The 21,266-nt window shown below is 42.2% G+C and overlaps 1 protein-coding gene across 1 annotated transcript in view; it reads right to left on the bottom strand.

Annotated features, from left to right (window-relative positions):
• Positions 1-17,318, bottom strand: part of cdh8 (cadherin 8) — a gene marked incomplete at both ends in the record, with an annotated part of 79,591 nt that extends 62,273 nt beyond the window's left edge. The window contains one exon of the mRNA XM_083901272.1: positions 17,061-17,318. Coding sequence (XP_083757398.1) covers positions 17,061-17,318 — 258 coding nt within the window. The remainder of the gene's footprint in view (positions 1-17,060) is intronic.
• Between the last annotated feature and the right edge of the window lie 3,948 nt (positions 17,319-21,266).

Below are 21,266 nucleotides of genomic sequence, written 5' to 3'. Positions count from 1 at the left end.
AGATAAAGGAAAAACAGGGAGTGTAACGTGACAAATAAATTTCATCCCGCCGGAGTCTTTTCTTCCTACCTCAACAAAAACAATCAGTGTTGATGAGTCTGTAGCATTTGAAATATTCATGGTAAAATACGTAATAGCAGCAGAAAAACAAACACAGAAGAAAAGTCTGACCACTTGAGTTGAGAGAAGCTGCTGTGATGCCTGTAAGCATGATGTTTTTATATGGCTGTATTCCTGAAAGATGTTTTCATGCAGCAGTTCATCATTTTCTTTGACACAGCGTAGTTACTTAAGGCGCTATAATGGTCTAAAAACATTAATAGTGTAAAAATACAGCACTCTCTCACTCACCCCCCAACTGCCTCGCTCCATCTCAGCAGTGTCTCTTTTTGGTGTTTTAATACATTTTCACCCCTCAGCTCTCGCCTTTTTTCCTTTTTTTTAAAAAAATTAATAAATAACTGAATTCCCCATCCTCTTCTGGGCCTCAATACAGGCTTTGAGAATAATGTACACAAACATAACAATCAGCAAACGGGAGGAGCGACAATGTTGTTTACAGGAGGAAAAGGAAAGCGGAAGGGGAAAAGAAAAAAAAACAGGGAAGAGGAAGAAATAATCACAGCGTGTGTTTCCATCCCTGCACCTATTTTAATTGCGTAGAAATCAGAAAGCTTGGAGAATTCAGTATATGCAGATGCACTTTGATGCTGTCACTCTTTTGGTTAGACTGTGTCTTGTGCACTGGAGGCTCATGACCACACTTGGCAAACAGGAGCCATTAAAATTCTGGGTACCTAAGTCTCTCTTTGGCCCCCTCTCTCTCTCTGTCTGTGTGTGTGTGTCTCCGTCAATTGACCTGGTACTTTAGATAACACCTCCGATGACTGGTTCTTATAGCGTCACTGGAGGTGGGAGTCGGGCACAGAGAATCTACATTCACCAGAATGACTTTCACAATGATAGCATATGTCTGCTTAAGTAAATTAAACATCAATTATTCAAAAACACTTCATCATTACGTTAATGCACAATTCACTGCAAATCAGTTACTTTGCTAATTAAAGATGGGGGGGATTTGGGGGAAGAAAGCAGCTGTTGCCTGTAGCCCTTGCAATATTGTAATAAACTGACCAATTGTGTCAGTTAAAGTGCAGGGAATTCTTGTGTGTGAGGGAATGACTGCATGTGCAATATAAAGACACATGTGCCACAGACAGACAGGGTGACACTTCCAAAGAGGATGACACTTCCACTCTGCTGCCCACTCCTCTGCATGGCCACACTTCCTCTCTCTGCCTTGAAGAGTCCTAGTGACATCTTCCATGCACATTGGGTGTCACAGCAGACGAATGACTAGCTTTAGTAATACCATGCCATTTCCCTTTCTCACACTGACCTGTCACACACACACACACACACACCATGCCCTCCTGGCCTGCAGGGCCTTACTGCCTTTGGCCTGGGATTAACACACACACACACACACACACACGCACCATGGGGAGCATGCACATATTCACACACACATGCTCACACAAGTACAAACGTTGCACTCTCTTTCTTTGTGTGATTTACTCTCAGTGTGAAACTGTGCTGCCAGTTACAATCCTCCAACCAGCAGACTCCAGGAGCCTCTCTCCTGGGCTAAGTGAGTAACTCACCGAGATTGGATTCACACAGTATGGAAAAGGTCACAGCATACAGCTCTACAGCCTTACACATAAGTTGCCACCATTTCTTTGTAAGCTTTTTATTTTTAGGTTGTATACGTATGATGTACACTGAAACTAGACGCCACTCAAGCACCAGTATCACAGATTAAATCAAACTGGCAAAAAAATTGACTGATTTTTCTGAATTTTCTCATCCAGGAATTGTTGCACAGGTGTCTGAGCATCATATATACTGTATAGAATATTTTAGTGTAGCAAAGCAACCTAAAAACTGGAAAAGAGCATCATTGACAATTTAAAAACAGTGTCATCAAATTAAAGCAATAAAAAACATAATTTTGGTACAGCTTTTCAGGAAATGGAGAGAGTGCCTCAATTGCCTACTGCAGCTTTAATGAGTTAACCAATAATAATAAAATACAAGTATGTTCACTTGCCAAAAATCTTGTGATTCTGTCAGCTTTCATTTTGCTTTATAACCTGAAAACTCAGAATAAACCAGTAAATGTCCATAGAGGGTGCTCACAGGAAGAAGATAGGAATCACGTAAAATCATTTTTACAAAAGCATGAACATTTAAATAAATAAGCGATACATTATACACACCATGAATACCGTGTGTAATCTGCATTTTATCATAGTTTAAAGATGTCCTCACTCGTTTACGGCAAGTGAACGTTCAACTGACAAAAACCTTTACCATAGTTATAAATGGTGCATGCGCAGTAGGCCCCCCCCCCCCTCCAATACAACACAATAGGAAAATTCTGGGGCACACAAAACCAAGCGATCTGGCCCAGATAAGCGGATATAAACTTCTCACTCCATGTAACTACCGGGACATGCTCTTGTGCGCAGCTGCAGATCTGGCAGCGTGGACACATGTCTTCACCACAGCGGGTGAGACACGTGATTAGTGAGAACATCGATGTTCTATATAAACTTTTGTGAACATCAAACTGGTTTGAAACAACACCATAGTCGCCACAGCGAGAGGCAACACTGTGTGTCTCTCTCTCTCTGTGTGTGTGTCTCACTCGCTCTCTGTGTGTGTCTCTCTCTCTGTGTGTGTGTGTGTGTCTCTCTCTCTCACTCTCACTCTCTCACACACAGCTCAGAACAGCGATCATGTCTGATCTTTAATCAATCACCCACCACTTCGATCCGCATCAGCTGTTTTTTTTCTTTTGATCCGCATACTGCTTTTTTTTTTTTTCCTTTTCGTTAAACAAAATTTTTTCTGTGCGCAACAAAAAGTACATGCAGTCCTGCATGCACCTGCAGCCCTGAGCTGTGTAGCCCGAGCTGTTTCCAACAATAGTTATTATAGGGACGGTTGCAACGACAGCCAGGAAATTATCATGATCGGCCTATTGCTGTTTTCTCTACATCCCTATTGATTTGAGAACAAAATGGAGATGGAACAAAAATCAAGCAAGAAATGCTACCCCCACTGCAGTGCCACAACCAATGGAATATTCACGAAGGGGTAAACAGAAAAAAAAAAATCTCTCACAAATAATTGAAGACTTGCAAATATGAAATTCACCACACTCTTAAGAGTCAGAATTAGCTCCCAGCTTGAGCTTGTTTAGATTTCTGGAGGGAACGTAGGCCTGCCTGGAGTCTGGAGGGTTCTGAAATTAAGCCTGTGGCAGAATATACTTGGAGTGGAAATTAAAGCTCTACCATCAATGCAGAGCACTATTCATTCTTATCGCTGCTCATGTATTAGAGTTCATTTGCAAAAGCACATTAATGCCTGTGGTCGAATGTAGCACTCTTCTGTTTCACCTTTAAATCTCTCATAAATCTCAGAGTATCCCCTCTTCTGCCAGTGTCACTGCAGAGAGCCATACTTTTTCAATTTCTGGAGTGAGAAAAGGACAGGGGGTAAAAAGCCTCTTCCAGTATTACATCTTTTCTACTTTATTACCAGTCTTCTGGGAAAATGGGGGCAGCTTTGCAGCCCGGCTATCTGTTTACATTTTCTTTACAAGACTATATTGGAATTATAATTGTGTTCTATGGCGCCTTCTTTTGGTGCCTTGCTCTGTTTAAAGGTCCTGTGGACCTGGGGAGATGAAGAAAAATGGGCCCCTTTTGAGGGATTCGATTACTGAGAGAGAAAATGCAGCTGCACACTGGACCTTTTTTCTTTTCCTCCTTTCTGCTTTTCCTCCAGGTGCCAATCTCCCGGGGATGCTCAATATTAGAACTGCAGCGGTGCTGATGCAAACATGCCAGCATCAGCGTGCTAGGAAATCATTTTTTTATGGTGGTAAGAGACAAAAAAAAATACATTAAATATGAGATGAATCATTATGAATCAGTCTCTTACTTACTTTTACTCTTACAAGGTTACTAAGTCCAAGTTATATGCTGAAAAGAGAATCCTGTATTCAAACAAGGGTGTTCTGTGGGTGAAACATGAAGTCCACTGAAATAAACTAGTGTTGAAAACATTGCATCTCGCTGTACATGCGGGAAGTGCTGATTGACCCATCTCTGCCTGATTAAAGAAACCACTACCCCCAGTTTCACAATGTTAAGATAAAGAGTCGCTATCACTCGTCACCACAAAATGTTACATGCAGGTAACACAGACAGAGCATGAATACTCCATCACAATATGGATAATTGCATATATTTCTGCAGTTTTGGGCTACATTGCGTAGTGCAGTGAAGTGAGACAGTGAATTTGTATCCTTAACAATGTTGGAATTAATTAAAATGCACAGCGACGAGCCCAGAGCGCAACCACAGGTGGTGGTGAAAGGAGCGCAGTGTGAACAGCCTTGATGAGTGCAAGCCCCCATAACTCATGTCCATTTAGCTGATGAGTTCTAATTTTATTATTGTTATTCTTGTTATTTTTTGCCACTACTTCAATGAGATGACATTGCTTTTTTATGCCACAATTTCCTGTATATCATTGTGTCAATAAGTAATTACTTGCTTGGCAAATAGCTGTGCAAAATGTTCATCGGAGGGTAGAAGATCCATATCAATTGTTCATTTGCATAATGCAAATAACTCCACAGAGGGGGAAAAAAAACAACTTTGCTGCCATCGATGACAGTTGGTTACCGGCCCTGCTGCTGGAAAACTGTCTTTACTACAGAGCAACGCAGAGGTCTACAGATTTTTTTTTGCTGTGAGGAGCAGAAAAATAAAACCGAAGCTAAAGACTGATGCAACATTTTTTGTTGCTGTTGTTGTTTTTCAGCTTGCGGTTGAACAAAAAACATATATTTGACAAGTGGCATAGAAGTTTGTGAGCTGCTGTCCATTTGTTGCAGCTCAGACACTAGCAAAGGATGAGCTCTCTGCCACTCCATTAGGCTTTCCCCTGATAGAGTAACACCATTCTAACCCTCTGTTTACTTAATATGCAGGATCCGGCCTTGTCTGTTTGTTTCCAATCAACTGATAAGACGAAAGGCCTTTTCTACAGCCCCTGGAGGATGAAAACCAAACTCCTAATGGTCATTAGTAGCAATTATGCTCCGTAACTGCTAGCACACCCCCCTCTCTGCTTTTGCTGCGCTGGCTCCTTAGGTATGAGTGGATCCAATGTAGTCACTGGGGACCCTGAATCCAGCGCTAAAGTGTCTCAGGATACACTTTAAGCCTCAGCTGAGGCTGACCGTGTTTCTGATGATGAAAAAGTTTGCCGTCTGATTTCCTGGTGCAATTAGAACAGCTTGCTTTTCACTTATATACTGTATATACACAATGTCGTGAATGTTCCTTTTTTTTGTCTGCATTGAAAACATTGTTAAAGTGTCAATTGCTATAGATGACTGAAATGTTTCTATTCTTCTCTGCTGTGAAAGAATTATAAACACAGCTCTCCGGGCGGACTGTAATTGTGGCATAGTCAAAGGCATCTCGAGGACACGACGTGAAGCTATAGTGTAAGTCCATCCATGCGGCAGCACCTCCCAATTAGCTAACTCAGCTCCTTTGCTGCAGGATTCAGAAGACTTGTGATTTTTATGCAAAACCACAGAGATCAAACAGCCTTTGCCCTAATCCCCGGAGTCAAACCTGGGTAGTGTGATCCTTATCGACAAATGCTGAGCTCGTGCAGAACACCATCCAATTACGTATGCACAGAGACCTTTTTGACATGCATTCTCCCTCTGCTCTAGTGATGCAACAAAGACAGGAATCCCGCTCCTACTTTTTTATTGAAAATGTTAGCGCACATGCTGTGTGCTGAAATCTTCCTCGATCCAATCTGAATTCTAATATATTACAGCACACTCGGGTGTTTTAGCTCTGTCAAATCCCTCCATCCTACTTTCGTGTGTTGTCGGACTGGTTGTAAGCTCTTTAAGAAATCCCTGGAGATCATATCTAAGAAGCGGATGAATAGGTGGATGAAAACTATGATATTATACATATTATTATTATTGTTGAGTTAAACCTGCATATAAATGAAATCAACATCACACACTCATGAGCTCTACCATAACTACAGGAATAAAGACAGTGGAGTAGTCACACTGAAGTGCAGGCGTGTCTGCACACACACACACACACACACACACACACACACTTACATAGAGGTGACAAGGAAGGCCATTGTCAGAAAACTAATAAAGAGCCAGTGTGCTGCCGTGGTGCGGTAATTACGTATCCCAGAATAATATACACACACACACACACACACACACAATGTATTAAAAAAAACTGGGCATCAACAAAGAAGGAAAGGTCATCAAGACAGATTTGTTGTTAGCACATATTATGTGCACACATGCACCGACGGAAATGCATGTGCATATGTGCGTGCGCAGGACCTACTACAGCCACACAAAAACAGATAATGTCATGTTTTCTTATCTGGCTACTCAATGAGATACATAGACAATGTGTGTTTGCGCTTGCTTGCTTGCGCGCGCCTGTGTTTATGTGGCTGCGTGTGCCGTGTGTGGAGCGAGACACTGATAAACATGCCACATCTTGGCGAGTGGTTATTCAAGCGGGTGCTGGCTCTGTTAACACCGGGAGTGTGCCACAGATTGAGATGGAGGGAAATGAGGACCTGCATGTCTGTTTCCATCCAGATGGAGGATACAATGGGTTTGGGGGTTGGCCCAGGTCATTTCCTGGCTATGGCAAACCATTCAAAGATCTGAGGAGCCATTAAAATATTGCTGCCTCACTGCAGCTGCTCCTCTTCGACTAAGAGCAACAATGCAGCTTCACGATGCCGATGAAACGCAGAATGTAACAAAAAAAAAAAAAAAATGGCATGGAGCCATTTGGCATAGTGTTCCTCTTCTTGGAGGCTCGAAGTCATCTCATGAGGGGGTTTCCCGCTTAGACACGGCTCCTTGAATTTGTGTTAAATCTAAAGTATTTTTACTTCTCAGTTCCACTGCTCAGTATCTAAAAATAATTCATTCAAATGATAATATTGTGGACGGTTTGGACTTTTGGATTTTTAATTCAATGCATTATTCAAATGGAATTATTAACGGTGTTCACTTAAAAGAGACTGTTGCATCAAGCATTTATTTTTTTAAATTTACACTATAACCATGTGACACTTTCAAAATTAACCAGTCTATGAGCCTCCTTCAGCTCCCTGTGACCTGGACAGCTTATGTTAAGGGTTTTTTTTTTTCCATTGACACAGTAAGTTATGCTGTCCCACATATAATCAATGATTGGTAAGTCTAGCAAAAGCCAGCTACACTCTCACCTACTCTTGGCCCTTCTTTCCTGATGCCCCCAGTGCAGGGGTCAGCATAGCAAACACGTCATAAAGCCATGTATAACTTTAATAAACACAGACATGCTGCATACCCACAGAAAGGGCAGAAACTCGGCTAAAACCTCATATAAACCATTCTTATGGTTCGCTCAAACCAGCAGGAGCAGAAAACACTGCACACATTGAAAAGTGGCGCAGGAGCGTCAGCGTGATTGTGTAAACAAACAAAAAAAACATGTCGGCCAGCAGAGACTCCACAGTTTCCAACTGTACCGTTTCGTATCACTTTACGACCAAGATTCACGGATCCAGTCGCAAAATAAGAGCAACACAACAACTGACTTTCAAGAAATTCAAGCAGAAATGTTGTCTTACCTTTGCTGTTTATCAAAACAACTTATTTCCACCGGGACAAAACCGCTTCTAATGAAGAACTTCACTTCCCAGCATGCTTTGGGGGCTATTCCCGGCAGTAGATCGTTCTGATTGGAGAGGGGTGAAGGTCCGTCAAACGCATTGTGTCCTTTTGACATGCGTGTCAATGCGGAGCCCGATTCTATTGGTTTAGAGAATTAAAACAAGCTGCCAATCACCCAGATTGACCAATGGAAGCCAGAGCTATGGCCCTGCGTAACTGAACATGCAGCAGAGTCAGAGAGTTGTCATTAGGTTTACACAGCGATCGATTGACAACGAGTTTTCATACTTTTTTCTTTTCTTTTTAAATTCAAAACAGTAGTGACAGTAATGTAAATACAATTAAATGGGTTTTAATAATTTGGTACCTAAGAAATCTCTAATGGCACAGATGGCGCCAAGCTGAGCCAAACTATAGAACGCCTCGGCATCTCTGTACTACAACCTGTGTAATTTTACTCTGCTTCTATTCAGTAACATCAGACTTTGCACAGAGAATAAAGCTCCTACTGCATATTTTTAAAGGTGATATTTACTTTAAAATGCAATTTTTTTTTTTTTTTTTTTTTTAAATCCTTCATTTATGCTAGATTCCATCTGCATTTACTCTGAAGCAGTGGCATCTACAGTGAAACTGATAACAAGTGTTACCTTTTGATACCAAGATCATTCACATGATTGTAACTGCAGAGATATACTCTATTTAGTTTGGCTGTTTGACATGAAGAGGATGTCAACAAATTAGATCAAAGGTGATGTAGAAACAAACAATAAAGCTTAAAAAAAAAAGTTTATTGACAATGCTTTAGTTCTATTATTTGGACAAAATTGTCCTAATATCGGGAAAATATCAGCCTGCTGCCGCCATGGGAGCATGTGGTGGTCTGTTGAAAAATTCATCATCAAATGTTGAGCAATAGAACTGCGCAGCACTGCTACAGTGAAATACTTTGATCACAAACTGTTCACACTCCCCTAATATCCAACAGCTCAGCCTTTCATCAAACTCATCTGTTTTTGCATTATACTAACTGGATGTTCTATTATTTATAATCGGAAACTTTTTTTCCCCTTTATACTTGAAGCACTGCATTTCATTAAAAGACAATAGAGGAGACCGGGTGTTAGCAAAGATTTGTTAATATTTTATCAGATAGACCATGAGTGCATGTCCAGTCCACGAGCAGAACAACAAGCCGCGGTGGCCAGGATAAAGGCAATTAACTAGACTTCGATAACAGACAGCTTCTAGCCTCTAAAAGCTTGTCACATGTTTCTGGCATCCTCCACTGAGTGTCCCTGAACACCTCATTCTGTTGCCATCGAGAGAGGAGAGAGCAGCTGAGAGAAACACAATATAACATGCTGTGTCCCTCATTGTGCACATGGCTTGCATACTCCATGGATTCTTTGAGAACAATTTCAACATCCTGCACGCTCAGCCCTGATTCCCATTAAGCATTCATAATTCATCTGGATTTTATATTATAACGTTTTGAATTTTTTATGCACCCCACTCTTCTCCACATTACACCCTCTTTTCTGACCTGACAGGGGGGAAAGGAAGAAATAATCAAATATTGGAGTAGTAAAAAAAAAAAAAAAAAAAAAAAGGAAATAATAAAAAAATCTTAAGTGTCTTTTTCACATACACAAAGACATGTGTGTCTTTGCTACCCTAGTTGTAACATCCAGACTTTCTTTTTTCCTTGAAGTTAATTCATTTATGAGGCCGAGGCTGGAAGTCTCATAAGTTCCTTGGAGAGACAAATACAAGGAAGAGGTATTATTAGAGGGATACAGGTGTCTCCACAGGTAGGCTCTGAGTGTGGGTGTTGCCCAATTATGTACCCGCTCTCTTCCCTTGGCGATTATTTCAGCTTTTTTGTTCTTCCTGCAGAAGGGATCATTAAACCAAAATAATTAATTTGTGAGAAAGGTCAATGCCACAGTCTGTTGGCACATAGATACCAGAGTTTAGAATGGTTGCATTGAGAAACAGAGTGAAAAGAGACAGAAAAAGAGAGAGAGAGAACCATGCTGAATGGAGCCATTGTTTTTTTGTTTTTTTTACTGTCAACTCTGCGATTGAGGTGAGCACTCAACTGCCACCGCTTGGTACAGTGATGATAATTATAATCTTTTAAACCAGTTATAGGAAAAGACACTGATTTTTAAATAAATGTCACATCCACAGTTTACCGAGGCTGCTGTGTTGTTATTATGTTGTTGAAATGGGAGGATGCAAGGAAGGAGGGGAGAAGCAAAGTCAGGAGGCGGAGGAAGAGGATTGAAGACTGTCATCTTTTAAGTGCCAGAAATAGGCACTTACTGCACTCCCCCTCCATCCAAAACGCTCTCCCCATTGTTTCTTCCTATCCATGCAGCCAAATGCACATACAGTACACTCGCACAATAACAACATCCATTCCTAACAAGATTATTCCAGCAGTCCCAGTTTGGCTGATGGGACGTGCAAGGGAGCAGAGGCACAGGGATAAGCCGTCTGCAGCTGCGTGCAGTATTTCATATATACACTGGGCTCTATCCATAGGAGAGGAGCCGCCCAGGGAGTTGAGCCAAACACTGAGTCCACAAGAGCACACTGGCAAAAGGAAACAGGAATCTTTAGCTGCTGCTGCTGCTGCTGTTGTGGCTTGTGCCATGCAACCACTATGTAAGAGGCAAGAGCAAATTAGCAGGTTTCAGATAATCATAATCTTTTGATTTGAATAATCAGATTTGAATAAGTAACCTCATGCACTGCTTGGCCAGGGTGTTTGACTGAAAAACATGCCACAGATTCCGCGAGTAAGAGGAAATGCCCGACACCAGACACCAGAATTTTACCTTAATGTTGTCATCTATTACTGCCTGCTGAAATTATGATTACACACGAGCTGGTGTTTTGTCTGAGAAATCAACAATCATCTAAATGTCAGCGCAGCACAAAAGCCAAGAGGATTAAGCCTGTGCATGCATCTCTCGGTGCTATGAAAAAAATGTATCACCCAAACAAAGAATAGTCCCTCGGTTTAAAAACACACTAATCTAGCCAAAGTAGCACACACGCCATGGTTTTGAGGTGAGCTGCTTTAATTCCTATAAATTAGTTAGCGCAAAGTTCAAGGCAGAGTGCCAGAAGATTTAGCCTGCTAAGCGCTCTGCCTCCGCACATCCAGCCCAGGCCAACCCAAGGAGCATGAGGGCAGGCAGAGGAGAGGAGAGGAGGAGGAGGAGGAGGAGGAGGAAGGAAAGCAGTTTAGAGAAAGAGGGGAGAGTTCGACTTAATGATTTGCACTCTAAGACTTTGACACCACTGACTGACAAACACTGACATGGGAAAGAGGTAATCATGGCGATGCAGTCCAAGGTGAAACCACAAATGGGCCATTTGCTCTGAATTACCACTGATGTAGAAGCTCAGGAAAGCAGGCCCCCATGTGAGCTATTCACTGTACAACATGGATTTAATGATTCTGAGCCACAGATGTGAGTGATGGCAGCAAGCTTGTTATTTTGCTCAGGGACTCTGAAGCCGTGTGAATGGATGTGCTTTCCTGTTAAATTATTATTGCAGCTGATGCATGTACACAGGAGAGCTTACAGGGATGGCGGACGAGACGCGTCATGTGCCTCCTTATGATTCACTGAACACTGAACTGAAACATGATTTCATCTCCCTCATGAAAATACACTACGTGATTTAGTGCAGGGCCGTCGCTGGATAAGACGGGGGCTTGTAATCTGTGTATGCGCCGTGTTCAGAAATGATGTAAAACACACATAAAGAAAGATATGGAATGACCAATATCTGACAATTGACACATCTGCCAATGGTAAACTGTGAGTGTTCACAGTTTAAATGATCGCTGACAGAGTGGTTAAAAAAAATAGTTGCCAATAACACTTAGGATACATGCAATGCCATTGCATTTGCTGGAAAAGTAATAATGTCAGTGAGGTGGTAACCTGTAAATATGAAATACCACGGATGTGAGACTGCATTTTCTACTTATAACACAGTTACAGCACTTTAGTGAGGAATCTTTCACAAATATGGCCATGCTGACACCCCTGCAAATGTTTGCAAAGATACACCAGCTATAAACCCCTCATGGATATGCTGTATTTACTGTTGCCCATATAGCCCTCGTGTCTAAATATGCTCCATCCATGGCTGTGTCTGCTCATCTCAATTTGATCTACAACACTCCCATGTGGACCGTGCTGCATGACACATGCATGTGCACACACACACACACATAACACAGTTTGTTAATGGGAACCGGGATGACAACACAAATCCGTAGACAACCTGTCAAGCTCTTCGAGGGCAGCACTAATGTGATCTCACAGCTCTATCAGAGCCACTGCTGGGCCCAGTGTTTTATTGCAGACCGGGAGGGACAGACACAGGAAGAGATTGGAAAGGAGGAGGGAGAGCGCGACCATGGCCCATTGATATAATGGCCCTGCCGGCATCAGTGATATACTGTACAGGTAAGCCTTAGGGTAAGAGAGAAACGCAGTAACAGAGCAGGAAAGGGTGGGGGAAGAAGCAGAGGACAAAGAAGCGTTACAGTGCGTGTTTCTTTTTTTTTTTTTTTTAAATTACACAAGAGGAGGGAATGGAGATCTAAGGGCTGAGAGACAGAGGAGCTGCTGCTCGACTGCAACTCAATATGGATGTTTGTGGTGCTGCCTGAAGAGGGATTACAGAGCTGTATTCCAGGAGATGCTGTGGGTGTGAGAAACCAAATGGATTGAAATTAGGTCCAGGAAACTTTGATGCGCCTTTTCCTTTCCTGAATTTAATGACAGCCCTTTTCTTCTTGCAGAAGGCATGGGGGCTCACGTCTGACATGCGCTACATTTGAGAATTTATTATACCCAAGCCAATTCTTCTAATTTCTGTGTCATAATGGCTATCAATCACAGGCAGTAATTCGGCTAATATTCTCGTTAACTCCCACTCCTCGTCCATCAATCAAAAATCAAGTCCTATATCTGCTCAATTCCTGGAGCTGGAGTGTATGCAGATTAAGCTTGGGGATCCTCGCTAATCAGAGGATACGTTGGCATGACTCAGTCAAGAGGGGGTTCAGCCTTTGATGTGCTATAAACCAGCAACAGTGGGTTGTTCTGGCAGGACCAGGGAGTCTCACTCATTCATGACTAAACCTCTCCTTAGCTGTGCCTTTGCCGCCTTGCATCGCTACAGCCAAACTCTGGGAGAAATTTGAACAGCGTCATCGTGCTATACCCCCATCAGCCTTGGAGGCGAGCTTACCTGGGCCCAAGAGTCACTCTCTCCATAATCACCCCATCACAGGGAGAGCTGGAGAGGTGCAGAGGTGGAGGCAGAGAACAGAGACAGAGAAAGGCAATCCAGCTGAGCAGAAGCAGCTTGCATCAGTATTTATAGACTGATGTCCCACATCTTGTACATGCAGTCTAAAGTGCAGAAAGCGATAAAAGCGGCAAAAAGGTCTGAAGTGATTTGGGAAAATCGTCTCAGATAAAAGCTGATGTTCTCAGGTCCAGATCAAAAAAATAAAATAAAATTCTCATCATAGCAAGCTGTGATGTTTTCACAAACACCATTCAGTAGTTAAATGTAGTTAAGGTACGTCATGGGATGACTTCACTTAACCAGTGAAGATAAACTGATCTCTCTACCTCTAAAGGAAAAGCATGAAAGAAGGATTGAACCATTTGAGGCAGTAGAAATATGTATGTGTGTATAAAGACAATATTTATATTGCAAAAAAAAACCTTCTCTGCTAGCGAAAAACCCTGCAGACTTACATTACATCACCTATCAGATACGATGGAGCCCATTCTTGTTGGGAATCCTGTCAAACAGCTTGTTTAGAGGAATGCAGCTTTGTATTCTTCCTTGAGCACATTATTTTTCCTCCAGCGAACATATCTATTGTCTTTTCTGAATCAATAATCAAAGCCTTTTTTCTCTGTGTGTCACTGTCAGTTCTTTGCAATCTTGCAGTTCAGCCTGAATTGATGAATATTAATGGGTGATTATCAATTCCCTCTGTGGAAAAACGCATACGAAGCTGCGGCAGATTAAAGTGTTGGGCAATGGGATGAGGGATCAGTCAATTTACCACATCTGCATTACAATTCAAAGGACTCCATTCCATTCAATCCATCATTATTACACATCATATGCTAAGTGATGTGATGGAGGTAAAGGAGTGTGGAAAAGTAGCGTCCAAGGCAGTGAGATATTTCTTCACTCACTGTCATCAGTCTGACTTTCTCTACAAAGAAAACACATTCTAATTTCTCTTTGGTGCAAAAACAATAATTTGTTCACTGTCTGTCTTTTGTTCTGAGGCAATGTTTTGTCTTTACTGGCCTGATTTCGATGAGTTGCTGTTTGAATAATTGAAATGACGTTGATGGAAAACGCAAAACTTTTTCGGGAAACATCGCTGACATAGCAGAAAGTTCACATTTTGAGAAAAGAGATTCCAATCACTTCAGATCTAGAACTCATTTAATTTTAAAACTCGGGACACACGTTTTCCATTACAGTTGTGTAATGGCAACTCAAGAGCTGCTTTACCTACGATTACCCTCTCCTTGCCTTGCAGTGGTCTGCACGAGAGTCTTAACCTGCTCGAGTGTCATCTCCCACGAGTGAACAATGAGAAAACATGCATCACCTACATCTGTGTGAGTCTCTGTGAACAATATGCTCCGGCCTATCTACCTTCACAATTGCTAATTAGGGGTTATTTCTGAACCGTCTCTGGCTCACGATGAGTAATCCTAAAATCCCTTCGAACACAATGTTCATTCTGAGCTACAGCTGAGCAACAAGCTTCCACAGCTGTCTCCTCTGCTTCACTTTAACAGGTACCGCATGCCTGCCTCCCTGGGACTGACGGGGGCTGACGAAACACAACACTCAATGAATCACAGTGTCGCGAAACAATGTGCAGAACAAGAACAGCAAAAGGGAAGGGTGCTGTCACGACTTGTGGTCATCCTTTTTTTTTACTCTTCCCCACCTCTTCCTTCCCTCACCCTCCTTCCTACAGCTTTCCGACATTTATGCTAATCGTCTGCTGAGAGAGAACACTGAGAATGGCACACCGTTAAAAATCGATGGCACAATCTCTCTCTGTCCCTTTCATTAACACTATCTCTCACTCAAAGTCCCAGTGTTGGTGTAGTTGAGGGGAGCCCGGTCAGTGACAAAGATTGGGGATGCAACTATAATAAACCTCAGAGGGCACCAGCAATAAAAAATAAATACAACTATGGGATGGAAAGATTCCAGTTTTGGCCCGACCTTCCTCGTCTATCAGCCCACAACCACAGACACATGCAGCCTCACACAGGAGAGGAATAAAGACGGAGATCTGTTTGACCCATTTTAATCACACCTCCCACCCATTTGATTCATTTCTTAATTAAGTATGAGAAACACAGAGAAAGGAGAGAAAAACATAGACAGAGAGACTGACAGGATGAACAATTTATATTCTTACAACCAATACAGTCCCATCTTGGTTAAACATAGGACTTATCTTAGCTCTGCCAGGCATACTCATGAGCACTTAACCTTGCAGTGAACACAACCCATCATCATCATCATCATCATCACCTCACAAAAAGCAAGCTGCATTTGTCTCACCCATTGCTGCCTGCTTCTCACCACCCTGCTTCCAATCCTCATATTGTCCTTCAATGGAAAAGTGCTTACACCTATAACTGACCCAATATCCATTCTCAAGTTTGCCGCAGAATATTTAATGGGACGGAATATTCCCTTCATGAATGAGAACAGCTTGATTTTGTGCCACCAATTGTCTGTTGACAGTCTGCAGAACACTTCATGCTCCAGCCAGAGGCACACAGCACATTTAGAGCAAGGGTGCAAAACTCCATTGTCAGTGTGCTCCTAGTCTTTCACTGACTGTGGAGCATTATTTCTCCATTCATCAAAACGACGTCTTCTTATTTTTAAGGAAATAGTTCCAGGTTCAATATATATATATAAATTACAGTGTGGCTGTCAAATCATTAAAGCTCAGTATCTCACACCTGCAATCTAACCTTCAAATGCCAAGCTCACATCTGGTCATTGTGGCCTTTGTGAGTGTTTGTTCCAGCATCCTGATGAGCAGCTATTGTGAAATCAGAGGCTGCCTAATTGACTCACCTGAAAAATCACCTAACATAAGTGTTGTATTTGTATGATATTTAGAAAAACCCGGTTGGAAAAAATCCCACATGGTGGTGCATGCTTAATGAAGAGACAAAGGGACAAAGAAGAGGAAAAATAAGTGGTGATTTTTAAAATATAAACTTGGGTCACAAGGTAATTATGTTTCTTGTGGATCAAAAATCTTGCCTATTTTTCAACAGGGTTGACAACAACAAAAAACATGGACTTGTGTCACATACCCACCAATTATGAAATATTAGGCACCAAAACATTGTTTGCAAAACCTCTTAGTGAACAAGCTCAAATATTATGCTTCATGGCCTGCATTCCTGTCCATGCCAGAGTGGCTGGGTGATATTCTAGGGGGGGAGGGAGGGAGGGAGGTGAACTTAGCTGCCATGCTGACTCTCCCCAGGTGAGTCCCAGCAATGAGCTGTGAACAACCTGCTTTGGCCAGGCTGGTCATCAGCCTTCCCGTCCCCCAGAAACCTGCCTGACACTTCCACACAGGCCAGGGAGCAGGTGGCCCCACAGCCGCAGAATAAGAGCCGCAATGGATGAAATCCTTCTATCGTATACATATATATATATTTATATTTATATGTATATAGATAGATTTATGACAGTGGTTTGCTGTCATAATTCAGTTTTTTTGTTTAAAACAAATAAAAACACACAAAAATGAACATGACTATATTTGTTGCAAGTTTAATTGCACACACACACACACGCACACACACGCGCACACACACACACACACACACACACACACACACACACACACACACACACACACACACACAGAGAAACACACACACACACACACACACACACACACACACACACACACACACACACACAGAAACACACCCCACTTGACTTTCTCTTTTCCCCGTATCTCCGTTTCCCCTTGACAACCAAAACCCTCCCACTGCCCATGGGGAAAAAAAATGGAGGGAGCATTCAAATGGCCGAATTAATGTTTCCACATGATAAGCGAGCTTAATATAACGCTGACAATCACAGCACTCACCCTGCCAACCAGAATTGGATCGGGTCCAGAGAATTCCTCCAACACAAACATTTGATTCCAAACCCATCCTCTCTTGGCACGGCTCAGTAATCTTTGTCCTTCGCCAAGACGGCTCGCCACTGCTGCGGACCCACCAGCTTGTATACTTTTGGACTGGCCAATGATAAGAGTCGTAGACACACAGGGAACACAAGTAATCCACAGCAGCAGCAAGGACATCCACAGATCCATGAGCATCTCCTCGGACCACTTTGGCATGCTGCCGTTGTATGTTTTTGTTTGCTTGTTTATTTGTTTTATGAGACTCTTCTCTTCTCTCGCTCTCTCTGTCTCACCCCCTCCTGAATTAAGATCAACAGCTCCTCAGATAACAAGAAAAGGTTACTTGTGTCCTCTTTGAATGGCAGAGCTTGCATTCATGGTGTGATAAAGGTCACTTGCATGGTACGCCTCCATAGCGTTTGGTTAGGGGGCTGAAGCGCTCAGCGCAGCATCCATTTGGTGTTATTCCGAGAGGGAGACCTGTAAGAGAGCAATTACAATTTGTTAGTTCTTTTTATACGTCATGTAAGGGTTTGTTAAGAGGTGGGGGGAAAGAGGGGAAAATAAAACATTTGAAACCAATCAGACAAGACGGACAGAAAAACAAAAATCCCCCTCTGGGGAAAGAAAACTGGTTTAAAAAAAGGGATTTAAAACAAGCAAGACATTAAATCTTGCTTTTGGAAAACAACTCAGGATGTCACTTCATCATCGCAAATGAGCTGTAGCAGTTATGGAGGTGAAATTATATAGGTAAAGGTCAAAGGTTAGAGAACAAACCAAGGAGCTGAACGCACTGTATCCAGGAAGAATATGTTCTCGTCTTCAAAAGTGATAAGTGTTAAAATGATGATCATTGCCAGACTCTTTTAGATTCAGACGGTGATTTGACCATGAACATGAGCCAAGAACACGGTGACCTTAAAGCATTGGGGAGTGTCAGCTGTTTTATCACGAAAAAGGGGAAACATTTGTACAATGCGAAAGAATTACAAATCACACACACACACAGACACTCGCACACACACTAACTAATGCCATACACACACGGGTACACTCTCATTGAGGGACACACGGTTGAGGAGTATAAAAGAGCGTTCACATTTTAGCTTAGGAGAGGACTCCACTGCTGTGTTGTAAATTGTGAATAAAGCTTTTACCTCATCTGTCTGCACTGTCACTGATTTTCTCCAGAACACTGTGACCCCTGATTACGCTCCTTTTTTCATTATTATCCTGCTCAAGATGAAGAAGAAATTGGCATGTCTGTAGTCTGAGGCTATTCAGCCCACAACATCAGATTGCCGTGTTCTAATCTGTTGTTCTGGGGATTATACTGGAAAGATGTTGAACAATTACATCGTCTTTATTATTAATATTTTTGACAGTGTGGTTTGAGTGAAATGTCTTATCGCAATCATCATGCTTACATGCATATATACATGCAAGCAATAATGTCAGCTTCAAAACGACAGGCTGCTTGTAAGGTGCCCTCTACAATGTCAACAGTGCTGCAGCTCACTGATACAGTAATCCTGAGGAGATCATTTTGAAAAGGTGTTTGATAAATTAAACTATGTTAGATATATAGTCATGCATTTAAAAACACTTAAAAAATGATAATGAAAAAATAACCAAATGAAATACGACTGAGTGAACCTAATGTAAATTTTGACCTTTATTAACAAAGGAAAAAAAAACACTTCCTTCTCATCAGCTCGATAGTTTGTTTCGAAGTGTACAACACGCACTAATATGCAGTGTTCACAGTGCACAAACACAAAGGCAAAAAAAATACATAAATTTAAATAATAATAATAATAATAATAATAAAAAAACAGACATAAGTGTTGCTTTGAGTTGTCCTCAACTAAAAGCTAATGCAGCTGGACAGTGGTTTGCTTTCAGCACGTGTGTTCAGTGTTAGTTCTGAGAACTTTTCCACCACAAACAGTAAGTCACTCTGGCCATAAGCGGCGTGAAGTAATACATTGTTCCAGCATTGCAATTCCAAGGACAATAAGCTGAAACGCATTCCACCTGAAGGCAGCTGCAACATCATAAAGTGTGGAGAGATCCGAGTGACCGTGCCACTCTCCGACTCTGGGCAACGACCTGAGGACTCAAGCGATATTAACAAAAAAATAATATATATATATATGTATACATATTTTAGATATGTAAGTACAACTGAATAAGAAGGAATTATAAATCTATTCAATTTAAATAAAAACCCAGTTCTGGCACGAAATTGTAATATTTCTCTCCCGCTTTTCGGTGCATTATCAAGTCCCAGCTGTGCGTAAGCAAGCGCTTTCAGCACCACAGAGGGAAGGACAGCTCTTCAGCAGAGGCAGCCCGTGCAAACGTCTGAACAGAAAACCGAGCGCTGTCAGCGGAGGAGCTGTCCAAGGTACTGGAGCAATTCGTTTTGTTTTTTCTTGTAAAATCATAAACGGATTCGCAAACTTTAAGACCGCCACTTGTCATTCTACACTTCTACACTGCAGATACAGTAATCCAAAATGCGCCTCATCTCCGAAGTTTCTTTTTTCCTCTTTTTTTTATCCACCCTGTAACGGTGAAAAACTGTGAGGGTGAAAAAAGTCAGTCAGTCCATCTCGGTGCTTTACCTGTGGCACTAGAGCGCATAAGCAATGCAACTGACAGAAAACATACCCTATTGGGTAGGTATGTAGTAAATGTATACATATTCTTATGTGCGGGACTTACAGCGCGGACAGAAGCCAGTGAAATGTGAATAAAGGAGGCAGCCTAAGTTGCAGACCTTTCGGTATAGACCGTGCCGCTCCAAATGTGATACGCTCTTGCAAACGCGCCGGAGAAGAAGCACTTTAGCCCCGCGACAGAAAGAGGGGACACCCTGCCCCTCTCATCGACTTAAACCACTACTATACAACATTAATACCTGTTAGGTTAGTATATTATAATGGCGGGCTAGACTTACTCGTGAGACTTGAATCCTTCTCCTCTGCTGCATCATTTCACCATTTTTTTTCCTCCTTCAAAATACGCAAAAAAAAAAAAAGTCCACCGGATTTCATTCGAGGCGACAGAAAAAAAATGTGCCAAAGGCGAGAGGCTAGAAATCCTTCCTGCAATATGTCAAGACGGAGTGACAGTGTTTGAGGTTTCAGGTGGGAGCTCCGACAGGCTTGCTGGCTGACTGGAAAAGTGAGGAGGAGATGGAGGAGAGATGCGCGGTGGCGAAAAGAGCCTCCCCTCCACTGCGCTCACATGGTTTGATGTGCGTGGCTCAACAGGCGCACAAATGAATGCACGCTGCTCCATACCGGACCGAAAACGGACACGCAAAGGTTATTGTTTCACATCGCTATCGCTGTAGATATTAGATAGGTGGAGTGTAGGTAAAATAAATCTCATGTGTGCGGAGTGTTTCCTTTTAACTCTTCTCTTTGTTGAAGAAAACTCATTAGTTGGTCTGCACTTCTCTTGATTATTGGTGAGATGAAATTGTATCGGCCGGGCAAGCTCATTTACCCCGTCATTCGATATGGTTAAGCAAGAAACAGATACACACAGTCACACAAACACACACGCACTGCACCCTGTTGGCACAATGGAAGAAAAAAAAAAAAAAAAAGATTCTACCCAGCCAGGCGTTCTTCCTCTCCTCATACACAGACACCTGTGGTTTATTTGATTTATATTCTTGATATATGAATGCATAGGAGAGGAACCACTGTGACAGAAATGACAAGGAGCTGGGGGAAAAGTTACACAGGTCGTATTAAGGCAGTTAGTGAAAAGGTCATGTTCATCAATCCACAGATGAAATGTGTGTCTGTTGCAAGTGCAGGAAGATTGCATGAGTGACAGCAGACAGGGGAAACCCATGCTGTCGCCCGTGGAGAGAGCCCTCTAGTGTTTGTGTAGCTAGTTGGCAGCAGCGAGGCGAGCAGAGGCCTTTGGGGAGCAGCACTTATCAGCAGAGGATGATCAGCATTCTGGCTTACACACACACAGAGGTTAGCATAGCTATTCATCTTAAGGACACTGCATTTAGTTCAGTTTATTTGGACAACCTTAATATAGCCTTATCCCTTACATAAAACATAACCAAGTAACCCCTAATCCTAACTTTAACCTAACCACGGTTTAAATATTATAGCTCTAAACTTG

Source organism: Microchirus variegatus (genome assembly GCF_963457635.1).
Source record: "Microchirus variegatus genome assembly, chromosome: 14".
Classification (NCBI taxonomy): domain Eukaryota; kingdom Metazoa; phylum Chordata; class Actinopteri; order Pleuronectiformes; family Soleidae; genus Microchirus; species Microchirus variegatus.
This window is presented reverse-complemented; position numbering and strand designations above follow the sequence as displayed.